The following is a 16,282-nucleotide window of genomic DNA, read 5'->3' on the forward strand; positions in this document are numbered from 1 at the left end:
ATGGATGAATGGATAAAGATGTAGTATATATATACAATGGAGTATTACTTGGCAATCAAAAAGAATGAAATCTTGCCATTTGCAACTAGGTGGATGAAACTGGAGGGTATTATGCTAAGTGAAATTAGTCAGAGAAAGACAAATATCATATGACTTCACTCATATGAGAACTTCAAGAGACAAAACAGATGAACATAAGAGAAGGGAAACAAAAATAATATAAAACAGGGAGGGGGACAAAACATAAGAGACTCATAAATATGGAGAACAAACAGAGAGTTACTGGAGGGGGTGTGGGGGGGAATGGGCTAATGGGTAAGAGGCACTAAGGAATCTACTCCTGAAATCATTGTTGTACTATATGCTAACTAATTTGGATGTAAATTTAAAAAAATAATATAACATAAAAATAAATAAAAGGTAGGCTTTAAAATTTAGATAAAATTCACATAACATTAGTAATAAGTGAATATTAAATACCAGTTCAAGCTCCCTTGCATCTGTTTCTTCTATTTTTTTAAAGGAGGTCAAACCTGCATTTACCATTGCATTTGACAATGTTATACCTGTGGAAAATTAATCAAATAGCAGTTTTTAAACAATCCATTTTAAACTCAATCTATACTTAAGTTTTCAACAATAGTAAAAAAAATATTTTAAAAGATCTAGAATAAGAACTAATTTTTAAAGTTTTTTTTAAGTTTTCAGTTGGATTAATTGGGCTGTGACATTTATTCAATTGTTCATATTTATTTTTTCAAACTAAAATAAAATATGTATTCATTTTATAGAAAAGGAACTCTAGTCCACATGATAACTCAACCCTTATTTTTATCATATGTCATCCACAGAGCAAGTACCAAGAGATTCCTATTGTTATACTCATGTTTGAAAAAAAACATGATTCATGGATGGGAATATTGCTTCATAAAGCTATCGTTCTCTGAGCATTTTTTTTTAATGTTTATTTTTGAGAGAGAGAGAGACGGAGAGAGAGAGGGAGAGAGAGAATGAGGAAGGAGCAGAGGGAGACAGAGGATCCAAAGTGGGCTCTGTGCTGACAGCAGAGTCCGATGTGGGGTTCTAACTCACCAACTGTGAGATCATGACCTGAGCCGAAGTTGGGATGCTTAACCGACTGAGCCACCCAGCTGCCCCATCTGAACATTTGTAACTTAGAAAGAGTTCTCTGTTTCTGTACTGAAATCAGATAACTTTATTCTTCTAAAATTTCATTACATTTAGAATAAAGTGAAAATTTCCTACCATGGCCAAAATCCCTTACCTATCTGACTTGACCACAGTCTACCTATCCCTCTAGTTAATTTCCTACCATTCTCTTGCTGACTCTCTAGTCACATTGGTTTTAATTTTGTTCTTCAAGTACATCAAGTTCATTTCCATATTTGTATCTTCCCTGTTTCTTTATGCTTTAAGAAACTGGAATTTAAAATTCTTACACTCATAAATGAATTTAACCAAACCCCCAAATAGGAGATACTGTCAGAAGTACAAAGTTCCAAAATATTACCATGTTGTCTAAGGCACATACATTACTGGTGGGAATATTACACTATTCTTTTTCCAGATCCTTAACTATCCTTGGGAATTTCTCTTATTCATTCTTAAGATACCACTCCTAGTATTAATAATTCCTTCATGTTCATTTTCCTTTAAAACTTTTCCTGAATTTTAATTTTTTATAAACATTGTTGAAAACCAATATGCATTCATTTTTTCCCCCTGATACTCAATAAGAACTTAGATTTGCTTTTTTGTTTGGATTCCCTCACTTTTCTATTATATGAGTTTTGCTGGGCGATTTTTGCTTCCTTCTCTTCAGCTGTACTAAGTAAGTATGAAAAATACATTAGTGTTTGACAATTTGGAAGGGAAAGAATGCAAATGATCCCTGATTGACAATATTCTAGAAAGTCAGACAGGCTGGCTTTTTCATTAGTAATTTTATTAGTAATCATTTAATCTAATTTCAAAATTTTCTATAAATTGCCATTTCCTAATGTTGTATGGAACCTCCTTCTCAATTTAGAACTCATCTTTGTGAGATGGGTGCAGCATTTGGTTTGCCAGGACCTCCACAGAAAGGTGAACCTTAATGTCAGGAACCTTTCCTTTAATTTGACCTTACTTTCACCAGCCAATCCCTATTTCCCCCCAGTTTCTATTTCCCCCCCAGAGGACTAATTAGTCCTCTGCCATCCCACTGATTTCAAACCTCAAGGAAATAAAAAAGGACTTCCTCACAAAATAGCTGGAGAACTTTGTTCTAAGGAATAATGAGACAATCTCTAATAACCCATTATATAATTTTTTAATGTCCCCAAGATGCATGTAAAATTATAAAGCTAACAAAGCTGTCAGTCATGGACTATAACAACTCTCTTCTTCTTAGAGTTCTAGGTATCTAGGAAAGAGTAAGGGTCACAAAGTCAAAGGCACCAAGCTGGAAAACTCTAGAGGACTTTAGTTATACCCTAATCTTTGTAATTGACATACTCCATAGTTTTCAGTTCATACCCAAGTTAGATCTCAATAGATAGGAAATAATTAGGCACAATCTTTTGTCTGCAGAGTCTCTATGAAGATAAGTACAAATATTGTGCTGTTACTGAAAAAAAAAAAGAGGAAAAGTTAAGATATAATTAGATGGCATAATTTTCTGTAATGTATTAGGAATAGCCAGGATTGCTAGCTCTGTAACTTATCATTGAGATCAAACCAAAATAATCATAAAAGTGGAAGAGAGAGCAACACAGCGTTACCCAATCACTAAAACAAAATTTCACTCTTGGTTTGAGAACAAATTTAAAAATAAGAGCATTCACTTTTATTGGGTTTCCCAATTGATTTCAAATAGAATCCTTCAAGGAGGAAACAAAAATCAGATTTTCAAGAGAAGTACAGTACTTATTTAGGCCTACAAACACATTTTTTCTTAAAGTCTATAAACACCACAGAATAATTTTCCTAACAATAAAAAATAAAATAAACTGCAGACATTGACAAATTGCCTGCCTGTATTTGGTACCTACCAATTTTTTCCAGCTGTTTTGATACATGCAGAGAGTTTTCCCAAAGTTTACATCTAAAACATTTAGCTAAAATCAAACTGTTCAACAGTACAGCAAACTTCTTTTCTTGAACAGCCACAAAATCTGACAACCCTAAAAAAAATTTTCTGATGTTAAATCTAGTATACTAGTTTACTGGAAAAAATACTGAAAAATCCATTAATCCTGTAACATACATCTTGTAATTCGTGAGCCATTTCTGAAAATCTTCGAGGTATCTTGAGTCAAAGCAAAGTCTTGTATGGGAATGCATCCTAGTTGAGCCTGAATAAGGCTGAGGGAAAGAAATTTCATGATTTCCTTTTACAAACTATTATCTCATAGTTTTTGATATCATTTATTGAAGTTATCTCTTCTTAACCTCTCTGCCTTAATCTCTGTGACACTAGATGATTCTATACCTCATATCATTATTGTCACAAGTCACTGCTGACTTTCTCTTTCCAATGTCTAAAAGTCCCCTTCTTTGTCTCTCCCAGAATGCCACTAACATTCAATACACATTTATTACATGTGTTTCTATACTGTTATCTTTATATACATGAATCTCATTCCAGCCAACCTGAAAGCTCCCGATGATGAAAAACTTAGCTTTTTTTCTGTCATTTAACTTGCTTCAGCAGAACACAATCTCAAAAAAACATTTGTTGATTTAAAAAAATCACAAATTATCTATTTTAACTGAAGTCTAAGAGATTTTGGACATTAATTTCACATCTATATTCTGATATATATTCTTGTTTTATGTAAATATGTTCTTTTTGTATTAAAGAAAACAAATTTAAAGGCTTAAAACTAAAAAAAAAACTTTCAGAAATATGAATCACAAATAATAGTCAGTATTTTAAGACATTTAACAATCATCTTTACCAATTTACTTTCATTTCTCTTGTTTTAATTCTTCCTTCCATTGGAAATCTGTAAATAAAAACACAAGGCAAAACTTTTATTACTACTTATTTTAACTAAATAAAACCTTTTAAAAGTTACTTAAAACATATTTCCATACCTGATAGTTACCCGATGTGGATCTTTGTTCAATGTATTCAATGTTTTCTTTTCATTTATCCTTAATTGCACATCTACAAATTCCTTGCAGCTGGCTATCATTGTGACCTATAAAATTTCACATTTGCTCATTCATTTATGTCCATTCTTTACTTCTTTCCTTTCATACTCTATGTATTTACTTTTTTTTAATTTTTAAAATGTTTATTTATTTATGTTGAGAGAGAGCAAGCAGGGCCAGGGCAGAGAGAGAGAGGGAGAGAGAGAGAATTCCAAGCTGACTCCACACTGTCAGCACAGAGCCTGATGTAGGGCTCAATCTCATGACTGTGAGATTTATGAACTAAGCCAAAATCAAGAGTCAGACACTTAGCCAACTGAGCTACCCAGGCACCCCAGTATTTACTTATTTTTCATGCTGCCTTGGGACATCACAGCTTTGTCATTTAGCATAACAGAATTAAAGATTTATTTTATATATTTTGCTTTTTAAAGGATTCATTCACTCATTCATTCATTCATTAACAAGTGTTTACAAACACTTGTTATATGCTAGACGTTATGTTACACACTGGGACTATGCCAATAAAATTGTAAATATTAACAAAATAAAATTTAAAATATTCAGTCCCATGCCTACCACATAGTAAGCACTCAATAAATGTAGCTTTCATTTCTACTACTATTATATTATTATTCACCCTTCTGTAGTTTGCAAAACATTATCCTGATTGAGACTAATTTTGTAATGAAAAGAGTACTTTAGATATTAAAAAATTTGTGTTATAGAGCCTAGTTCTGTCAGATGACTGAGCAAAGCACTCTTTGTACTTTGGTTTCTCATATCTGTAACATGAAACTCACATCCCTTCTAATTCTCTTACACACTTACTGAACTCAAATTAAGATGAGTTAATTTTAGTTTAATATTAAATATTAAGTGAATTTAATATTCTTGATTTCTTCTTAGTTAAGAATAATATTTACATAAAATACAAGCATTCTACTTTTCATCAATTTTGTGCATTTTTTCATATAATAATCTTATCTCAGTAATCAACGTAGATATTTTAAATAAAAATTAATGGTTGGGGCACCTGGGTGGCTCAGTCGGTTAAGCAGCCCGACTCTTGATTTTGGCTCAGGTTGTGATCTCACGGTTTTTGAGTTCGATCCCTGTATCTGGCTCTGTGCTGATGGTACAGAGCTTGCTTGGGATTTTTCTCTCTCCCTCTCTGCCCCTTCCCTGCTTGTGCACTCTCTCTCTCTCTAAATAAATAAATAAACTTAAAAAAATAATGGTTAAATTTGAGAATAAAAATAAATGTCTTATTGCATATTCATGTCCCCTGTAAAGAGAGAAAGGACCAATACAGTTGTCAGGTATCAACAACATGACTATGGTACTATTTACTGCTGTAGCTGCAAAGTTGTCCCCTCTGTTGATATCTCAGTATAACCTTGTTTTCACTCCCATTTTCTCCACAATCACTGCTTTTCTCTGGTCTATCATCAATACTATTCTATTTCTACTATTACTGTTATTCTTATGCAAAAGATTTAGGGAAGAATTACAAGTATATGGCACACTTGCCCCTCACTATCCGTCATTCACAGCAGACTGGCCTAATATATCATGCCATATCATCCTGGATCCTTCTCAACAAAGTATACTTAGTAGCCACTACTAAGGTAATTGGCATTATCACATAAATTGAAAGGCAGTTTCCATCCATACTTCGGGAATGTATATAAATTTTCTTAGCCCTGATACAGAAATATAATTGAAAATACATTATAAAGAGTAATATTCCATATCTAATGATCAAAGGTATATAAGGTTGGGAGACATAAGCACTATTAGAAATGCTTTCTTGGGTGCCTGGGTGGCTCAGTTGGTTAAGCATCCAACTTCGGCTCAGGTCATGATCTCACACTTCGCCAAGTTCAATCCCCGCATCCAGCTCTGTGCTGACACCTCAGAACCTGGAGCCTGCTTTGGATTCTGTGTCTCCTCTTTCTCTGCCTTTCCCCCATTCAGGCTCGCTCTCTCTCTCTCTCTCTCTCTCTCTCTCTCAAAAATAAATAAACATTAAAAAGTTAAAAAAAGGGGCGCCTGGGTGGCGCAGTCGGTTAAGCGTCCGACTTCAGCCAGGTCACGATCTCGCGGTCCGTGGGTTCGAGCCCCGCGTCAGTCTCTGGGCTGATGGCTCAGAGCCTGGAGCCTGTTTCCGATTCTGTGTCTCCCTCTCTCTCTGCCCCTCCCCCATTCATGCTCTGTCTCTCTCTGTCCCAAAAAAATAAATAAACGTTGGAAAAAAAAAAAAATTAAAAAAAAAAAAAAGTTAAAAAAAAAAAGAAATGCTTTCTTATCTGCTCAATTTTAAGTTGCAAGAGATATGCAAATTAGTTGTTTCCCCAATATTATTTTATAATATGTCATTACATATTTATTTTCTAGCGACAACTAATTTACCAGATCTAATAAAGTCTCTTTTCCACTGATGGTACAAAATTTCTTCACTGTCTCAAATGTAATATAATACCAAGCCATCAATCTTCCTGCCTCTGTGGAAAAAGATGAAAAAAGGAACATTGACTCCATCAGTTGAAGCAACCTGCTTTTTCATCAGTTTAACAAAGATTCCTTAACATGTATTCTGTACCTATAACAGCATCAGGTAAAAAGACACACCAAAAAATCTCGAAGACACAGTGTCTGGAATTTATAGGTTGACTAGGGAGATGGACATGCAAAATAGCTAGACTAGAGGACAAAATCCAGTTAATGATAATGTTTATATATACAACCTTAAGTTCAGAGGAAATTAAAACCTAAGAGAATGGTCAGTGTGGGACGGCTTGGTAGAGAAAATGGGGCTTGAGCAGGATTTTAAAATAACTAATATGCCTTGGCAGAAAGAAAATAAAGCTGTCATGACCTCAGTAAAAATCAAGCCTTGTTTATCAAAGGAGTAAAGTTAAAAAGACTATCTTTAGAAAAATAAAAAAGACTATCTTTAGAACACTATAATGAGAGATATGGCTTAACAGTGACTATGCGTTCAGGTCAAACTGACCTGCTTCAAATCACTGCTCCACCACTTGCTAAGGAGGTGATTATGTGCAGGTTATTTTACCAGTTTCTTAATGTAATGTGGGGATAACAGAAGTACGTATGTCATAGATTTTTTGTGAAGATTAAATGCAGTAATACATATATAGTACTTAGCAGAGTGCCTAACATTAAATAAATACTGCCTACTTTTATTGCCAAACCATGATGAATAATAAACTATGAAGGCCTGAAGAGCCTGGAAATACTAGTAAAGGAGTTTAGATTTTGGATTTGATTTGTAAAATAACAGAGGACCACTTAAAATTATAAAGCAAATTGTAATTAAACTGAAGTTTGAAAATAAATTGTTTTGAAATAGAACTTTGAATTGGTTGGGGGTAGCAAGATGGGTAGAGTGGGGGTGAGTAAATGATGAAATGAAATTCATTTAAAAAGCTACTGGTTTCAATTACAGGTTGTTAAAAGCATTACAAAGAATTTCAGTCTTGTGAACACACACACAGAAAACAGCTGGGAAGAGAAAAATGGCATGCTGCTTCTCAAGGAAAGGGCTAACATTTATGTATGTGCTACAGGTTTTGCTGAAGAAGGGAAGAATTTGACATCCCATCAGACATATAGGCATCAAGGACATGGTAGAGTAGAAAGAACTAAGAATCAAGAATAGAGAAGTAACCAGGGCAGCTTAGAAGTCACTTTATCAATTAGGATCCTGATGGATTTGTTCAGCCAAAATGTAGGTGATGCAGTGGTTCATAAAAGGGAGAATCTGGGAGCAGTGTGTGAGATATAGAGACTATGGTTACCATGGGAACTAGTACATTAACCCGTAGGATACATTTAAAGATGCTCCTCTTATCCTAGATGTTTATAAATTAATAAAAGGTTTCTCCCTGCCAGAGAAAATGAAATGTTTGAGAAAAGACTTGATACTTGCTGGCTTATTAGAAAGGATGAAAGTTTCCTAGTTAAGGGATAAAATTAACTTAGAAAGGAAGCCATGAAGCAAGTGAGTCAAAGAACTGGCAAAAGAGCATCTACAAGAGTTATAAGAGATTTAAAATGACCCTAAGATTTGAGTATTTCAACTCAAGTTACCAGAATCAGTGAAGACAAAGTCTGTGCCTGCCAAAAAGAAGCTCTATTAATTTTATAAACAGGACTCATGCAGCATAAATAGATCATGCTAACAATGATGATACCCTGTTATCATCATTGAGATAATGAGATATTTAACTGAGATCACAATTTAATTTTAGCATCATCTAAATTTTAGTAGAACATATTTTAAAATTTAGTTTTAAGCAAGTGTTAAATTTACTAACTGATGGAAAAATTACCAGTTGGTTTGAAATTAACATCTTCATCCATCCTAATCAAGTCCAGGGATGATAAATCATTCAGATTCTTCAAACACAATTCTGTTCAGTAATAAGAAACATATTTTTCTATTTTAGTAAGATAAGGGAGTAGCACAAAATAGAATTGATAATCAAATATGCTAAAGTTGTGTTTCTGTATATTTGCTGTGGGAAAAACTATAGTCTCTACTTAAGTGGTAAGAAAAAACTCATTAAATAAAAGAGCCAGCTAATAGGCTAAAAAGTATTGTTTCTAACAGTAACAATAATACAAATAATCAAAATAACATTAAGTGATAAAATAACATTTACAACTTGGAACTTTTCATTTTAATAAGGAAATTTGTATTTCCTCATTTAATCAAAATAACTCAATGAGGTTAAGTATTAATATTTGATATACAAGCTAGGAAACAAAGAAACGGGCTAGGTTACTTGCTCAAGGTCTTTGCAACCACTTTCTATCTGACTTCCAATATGGCATGGTTTTCTTTTTTTTTTCCTTTTTGTTTTTTAAAACTTTTATCAAACATGTATACACACGAAGTATAAAGTCAAATAGATCTATAAAGATTGTTCAAAAAAACACCAGTCTTTTCCCTCCTCTGAGTTTGCCACTTTTTTGAGTTTGCCACTTTTCTGAGTTCACCACTTAAGAACATTTCAGCTGATGCTTTTAGTACTTACTTCAGCATCTCTAAAATGCCACTATTGCTACCTGGAAGGAACTTTTGAACAGGAAGTTCACTCTCATTGACTGATGAAGATCAGAGCAATTATAGTAGCCTGCTGCTTACAGTGCTCTCATTGTTCCATGCTATAAAGCTCAGAAGACTGGAGGTTGTTCAGAGCAGGAGTGAAAACACCACAACCTGCTCAATCTTAAAGAGAGTAGCCACTCACAAAAACACAGCCCTTGGAAGGCAAAATTCTTTGAGAAATACTTCAGTTTAAGCAACATTGCTTAGGCAGCTTGATAGTTTTAAATATTTGTTTAAGTAAGGCTTTGAGGTCTTTGCTAATTTTCTTAATTTTTCACTAATAACTTTCAGTAAGTTAATCAGTCAAAGGAATGCTTATTACATTACATTCTGAGAGCACTATTCTAAGCTTTAGGTTTAAAGCAGTGAACAAGACAAGGTTCCTTCTCAAAAGAACTTACATTTTACTGAATGAAACAATCAGTACACAGTTTAACAATAATAAGATTTCAGGTATTGGTATGTTTAAGGAACAACAAGAGATCCAATTTAGAGACAGAATGAAGGAGGGGGAAAGTGACAAGAGATGAAATCAGAGAAACAGGCAGCGGGATATCAAGAAGGATTTGTGGGCTCTGGTGGAAAGTCTGCATTTTATTCTAAGAGTGATGAGGGAGCTACTGGAGCATACTGAGCAAATATAACAATATTTAGCAATATTTAACAATATAACAATATTGGGGCATACTGAGTAAAACATACCAAAGTTAGGAAAACAAAGGATCCTTTCTAAGAGATTTAATGCAGATCTCCAAGGATACCAAAACATTATATTCAGTTATATAATAAACTTGGCTATTCTTTATAAGCAAACTTAGCTACCCTATAATGACCAAAGATAAGGCAAATATAAACTGTGGTTCTACTAATTTAACAAAGTTAAATTAAGGCTTAATTAAACTAAATTAAACTTAATTAAATTATAGTTGTCAAAATATAGCAAGACATTTTTTGGACTATCTCTGATTTCTTGTGTTCCTTATGATCAAAATATGTTTTAAAAAACTCCATTCAAAATTGCCCAGTAAAGGACAATACAACTATTTTATAGATCTGTTTCTCAACAGCAGCATTATGAATATACGCTATTACTTATCACCTTGTTTCAACAATATATTCATTCTTTAATTTTTTAATGGTTTTTTGTTTTGTTTTGTTTTGTTTTGAGAAAGAGAGAGACAGAGGGCAAATGAGGGAGGGGCAGAGAGAGGAAAACACAGAATCTGAAGCAGGCTCCAGGCTCTGAGCTATCAGCACAGAGCCCGATGCGGGGCTCGAACTCATGAACTCTGAGATCATGACCTGAGCCGAAGTCGGACACTTAACTGACTCAGCCATCCAGGCGCCTCAACAATATATTTATTCTTTAATCAATACAGTTTTACTGCTTCATCCTTATCTCTGCATTTTAATATGCATATGTGTATATCCAAGTAAAGAATAAATAAAAGTTGGCTAAATATTTTTAGATCTACACCAGGTGAGGGTCCAGACTAGTATTGTTGCTCTGTAGATGAATATCTATTCCTTGATCCTTTTCTTTTCTTAAAGTAGTCTTTGTACCCAGCATGAAGCTCTGGGGCTTGAACTCACAACTCTAAGATCAGGAGATGTATGCTCTACTCATGACTGAGCCAGTGAGGTACCCCAAAAATGGCTAAATATTTTTAGTGAATCTAACATTTTTTCTTCTACTGAGAGTCTCAATACAATGAAAAGGTAACAATTTCTAATCTTAATAAATGCTCAACTATCTTTTGACATCTTAAAAGAGAGATCATGAAGTATTGAGTGATTAATTAGAATGAAGCTAGGGTTTGATGGGAATATACCATTAGCATAGATTAGGACAAGAAGCCCATAATCAAGGTAGGCTTATATTTTCAATTAAAATTAAAGTAGAAAAGAAAAAATGAAGAGTTGTGTATCTACAGCCAATATTTTCAAAGTCAAGGATCATTGTAAAAACAAAAACAAACCAAGTTAACATATTTTACAAAGGAAGATATTCTGATAGAATTAATTAAATAATTCAGAAAAAAAGTACATGTGCTAAACTTTATTTGCATGTGAAAAAGAAATAGTTCATTTTTTTTTTTCTGGAGGAAACAAGTTTACTTTTTAAAAATAATTTTAAATTAAATTTTAAATTAAAAATACTTTTAAAAAATAATTTACCAAAAAGTATTCTTACTTTCACCCTAACCAACCTTTTTCATTAAACTTTGTAAAATATAATTTTTTATAAGGAAATGCATCTAACCTTGTAATTTTGCTTCAATTCCATCTTTGTTCAATCCAGATGCAAAACCTATATGTTATGAAAATTGATAAAAAATAAAATAGAGAGGATTTAACTCACTTTATAGGCTCAGTTTACAGCTGTTTAACTAGAAAAGAGTAATCTAAATCTTAAATTGGGGAAAAAAACAGCTTACTGAGTTAAAGTAAGGCTTAACTATCCACAAAAGATAACCACTGTTGTGAAATCCTTTCAATATCAATTGACTATCTTTTGCATATTTTATAACCATGACCAGGCATTCTGTACTTTTTTCCCTTGGAGATCTTAAAGTTTTTTGTATTTTTGTTTGTTTGTTTGTTTTTGGGGTTTTTTTTTACTTAGGAATACATTTAATTAAAGATCTCTACTCTGAAAACCACAACATGTTGAGGAAAGAAATTACAGAAGATACAAATAAATGGAAAGGTAGGAGATCTTAAAGTTTCAAACGTGTGTGCATTAGAATAGTATTGCAGCAAGTCAGGTTTTAATTTGATATTCAGCAATTGTAAGTATTTTTACTTTATAATCTGTACTACATGAAGAACCCTCTAGAAGCAATATAACCACATGTATATTAGCTTTAGAAGCAGGATTCAAATTCCAGCAGCAAGAGCAGTACTACACACTTTGATGTGAACATTAGTTCAGACAAAATTCAGGAATTTTTTATTTTAACTTTTTAAAAATAATTTTAGGCATATTTAAAATTTTTATTCGAGTTAATTTTTTTTCTAAAAGATCTATTTTTAATGGTGCTGATTTCTAACCTTATTAAAAGACTAGAAGCATAAAAGATAAAGATTTCTCACATTTGTCTACTCTTGCCTCTAAATGTATTTCTGAATGTTATTACTTTTTGCTTTTGTTACCTACTAGTGTCCATAATCTATTCTGTGACCTAATACTATGCCTAATAGTATAAATATAGAACCATCTGGCTTGAAAAATTTACTACTTTTTCAAATCAAAGTAACAAACCATAATGAGATGGATTTTTCAAGGCTCTGATATAAAGCAAAGTTGATCGTATCCATTCCAAAGCAATATTCACATCTGTGATGGTATGCAGCACTATCTCTGCATTTAAATGTTCAATAAGATGTCTGTGTAAACTAACAGAAAAAAAAAAAACAACTTTGCCTTAGTAACATGTATTTCAATGCCATAACGTTTACTTTTTTAAAACTTCAATAATATTTTGAATAATTCAATAATATAATTGAATATACTCATTGCTATATAAAAATTCATGAAAGATAACTTAATTTTCAAAATATAAGAGAAAACTTTAACAAATGAGTTAAACTGTTAAAAAATTATAGATTTTTCTCTACTACATGCCTCTAGAAGACATTATTACTTAAAAAACAAGTGAATTTTCTCCCAGAGTATTAAAATTATATACTTTACTAAAAGGTCCCAGATTGCCTATCTATTATTAAACAAATTTTAAAGATGTGAAGAGATGTGAAAATTATAGTCTTCCTCTTATTACTAATTTGGCCTTTTATAACAAGGATACATGCTACCACATGCTAAGAAACTACTGGATAAAAATATTATGTTGTCTTTTTTTTTTTTTTACTACTAAGTTTTTTAAAAGGATACAAACTTTCCACTTAGATTATTGAAAAATTTCAAGAAAATAGCCTTAGAAAATCTCCTAATCAAATTTCCTTTTATATGTGAAAAGGAAAAATATAGGCTATATTAACATCTTTTTAGAATATTTTCTGTATTACCTGCTTTCTACAGTGTCACTACAAGCTAACATCTGAATATACTTCTCTTTTGTACTTAACCGAGTCATAATAACTGCAGTAGCTGTAGTGTCAAACTGGAAAAAAGCACACACACACACAGACACAGAGAAATGTAGTAAAAAAGAGTACATGTTGGTACCAGTCCTCTTCAATAACTCATGAATTTCATTTTATATTAAACAGTCTCTGTCTTAAACAATAGGTCAAAAGGGCCTTAAAAATACTTCTGAATTTGAATGTTCACTGAAAATGTAATTTAAAACCTTCCAAGAGTATAGATGCAAAACTATCACTTGGTTTCAATGTAATATACTTTTGGCAATGGTAAAATCAAAACAAACTTAGGCAACTGGATAAAAGTTATAAGATTTGGTGTATTTTACATATAATCTAATTGATCCTATAAAAATCATGGATTTGGATAACATAGTATTTTGACATTCTTTGAAAAATTATTTTTCCTACATGTTCCCTTACTACCCATACGAATGACTTCTATAAGTATTTGTTAGAGTAGGACATGTTTTGTAATATATATGGGCCAATTTTTAATTGTCACAATACCTGGGGACCACTATTGGCATTTTGTGCTAAGACTCTGGGATACTACACATTTTGCAAGTTATGACAGTCCTACACAATGAAACACTGTCCCATCTAAAATGCAAATAGCATCCCCATTCAACAAAAAAAACAAAAACCCTCAAAACCAAAAAAAGCATTACACACATTCATAAATCCAACTATCAGCCAATGGAAACTCAGAGGGAGTAGAGCAGTATGTGTCCTTTGGTAAGACTTGTTTTACTTCTATTAAAGTAGATTTTCCATTACATTTATTTTTAAACTTAATCTAAATAGGAAATGTTAATCTCCTGTTTAACAAAAAGTACACAAAAAGAGTTTTTGCTTTTTACCTCGTTTTAAAACAAGTTACGAAAATAAACATTGTCACTTACTTGAGGTCGACCCGCTCTACCAATCATCTGTAGAATATCTGTTTCACTGTATTCTTCAAACATTCCTCCAGCATAATGCATTGTAGATTTTATAACTACTAGGTGAGCAGGCAAATTTACTCCCATAGCTAACGTACTGGTAGTAACTGCATCGGATTAAGAAATAGTATTTTCAAGCTTTATAACTTTATTGCTTCAGGTAGATATCTTCTTATAAGATATATATTCTTATAAATGTAATAAAAACTCATACATAGGGAATTTATGAAGAACAAAGAGGAAAAGAACACTACAATGCAAAATAATGACACATCTAAAAACTATTAAATTCTTATTTTTCAAGTAGCACCGTGTTCAGTAACATAACTAAAACTGCCAAAAAGTTTACTGTAGCATGTGTATGCATGGGTAGTTACATAATTTTAGAATCTTGGAAGAAAAGCAGAAATAAGTCAGAATGATTAGGCTTTTTCTTTTTTTTTTTCTCTTAATAAATAGTTTTCCAAAATATCTTATAATAGCCACAAGAATTTGGTTTACTTACAAAGAACTGGTAGATCTCCAACAGTGAAAGCTCCTTCAACTACTTTTCTATCTGACGGCTCCATACCAGCATGATGATAAGCAACACCATAGATTAAGATATCTATAACAGAAATATATAATCTGTTATACACTGTTAATATTGCATCAATAATTGATTCCTTTTATCTATAGCTGAAAATGCAGTTCAAAAATAATCTCTAAACCTACCTCTCAGTTTTGAATCTCTTAAGGAATATGCACACTTCTGTAACCTATTTTAAAAAATCATAAAATTATTGTTATTCACTAATATAAAAACTCTTAGTTTATTAATTATTGTGAAGGTACAGATATCAAAACAGTTTCACAGTATCATTGTTTGAAATCATCTTTAAGAAGTAGAGAATATCTAAATGTTTGTCTGTTTGTTTGTTTATTTATTTATTTATGAAAGGGGGGTAAGGGCAGAGAGAGAGGGAGACAGAGAATCCCAAGCAGCCTCTGCACTGTCAGTGAAGAGCCCAACAGAGGGTTCAATCCTACAAACTGTGAGATCATGATCTGAGCCCAAAACAAGAGTCAAGATGCTTAACCAACTAAGCCACCCAGGGGCCCCAAGAAGTAAAGAATATCTAACTTTGATACTCAGACATCCCTAAATTCACAACTCAGCAAAACAAAACAAAAATCAAAAAACAATTTAAAAATGGTCAAAGGACCTAAAAGGACATTTTTCCAGAAAAGACACAAATGGCCAATAATACATGAAAAGGTGCTGAACATTATTAAACATCAGGGATAAATACAAATCAAAACTATAATGAGATGTCACCTGTTAGAATAGCTAGTATCAAAATGACAGGAGACAACAAATGTAGAGGATCTAGAGAAAAGAGAGCCCTTTCACACTGTTGGTGAGAATAGTAAACTAGTATGGCCACTATGGAAAATAGTATGAAGATTCCTCAAAAAATTAAAAATAGAACTACTAAATCATCCAGAAATTCTATATCTGAATTATATCCAAAGGAAACATCAGTATCTCAAAGAGATATCTGTATTCCTATGTTCACTGCAACATTATTCACAATAACCAAGACAGCCAAACAAGAGTCTCAGACAAATGAATGGACAGAGAACATTTGACTGACATACATACACACACACACACACACACACACACACACACACACACACACACACACACAGGAATATTATTCAGCCTTAAAAAAGAAGGAAATTCTGCCTTTTTTGACAACATGGATGAAACTAGAGGGTATAGTCCTAAGTGAAATTAGCTAAAAAAAGAAAGACAAGTACTGCATAGTGTCACTTCCATGTGAAATCTTAAAAGAAAGGAAGAAAGAAAGAAAGAAAAGAAAGGAACTCAGAAACAGAGTAGAAAAGTGGTTGCCAGAGGTTGAAGCTGGGGGAAACAGGAAGAGGT

At 32.6% G+C, this 16,282-nt stretch overlaps 1 protein-coding gene across 7 annotated transcripts in view; it reads right to left on the minus strand.

The window, feature by feature from the left end:
- HFM1 (helicase for meiosis 1) overlaps positions 1–16,282 on the minus strand; it is a 93,012-nt gene that overhangs the window by 42,280 nt on the left and 34,450 nt on the right. For all 7 annotated transcript variants that reach the window (XR_015254871.1, XR_015254872.1, XM_086717524.1 and 4 more), the window contains exons 14-26: positions 15,064–15,107; positions 14,855–14,956; positions 14,311–14,456; positions 13,331–13,425; positions 12,567–12,700; positions 11,565–11,612; positions 8,520–8,600; positions 6,577–6,668; positions 4,102–4,208; positions 3,963–4,010; positions 3,269–3,366; positions 3,054–3,185; positions 481–566 (exon numbers count right to left, since the gene is read on the minus strand). Coding sequence is in view for 5 of the 7 variants with exons in the window: in XM_086717524.1 (XP_086573650.1) it covers positions 481–566; positions 3,054–3,185; positions 3,269–3,366; positions 3,963–4,010; positions 4,102–4,208; positions 6,577–6,668; positions 8,520–8,600; positions 11,565–11,612; positions 12,567–12,700; positions 13,331–13,425; positions 14,311–14,456; positions 14,855–14,956; positions 15,064–15,107 (1,213 nt within the window). In the remaining 2 variants the exon portion in view is untranslated. The remainder of the gene's footprint in view (positions 1–480; positions 567–3,053; positions 3,186–3,268; positions 3,367–3,962; positions 4,011–4,101; positions 4,209–6,576; positions 6,669–8,519; positions 8,601–11,564; positions 11,613–12,566; positions 12,701–13,330; positions 13,426–14,310; positions 14,457–14,854; positions 14,957–15,063; positions 15,108–16,282) is intronic.

This window comes from Puma concolor, chromosome C1, assembly GCF_028749965.1.
Source record: "Puma concolor isolate L17-30 chromosome C1, mPumCon1.1.hap2, whole genome shotgun sequence".
NCBI lineage: Eukaryota > Metazoa > Chordata > Mammalia > Carnivora > Felidae > Puma > Puma concolor.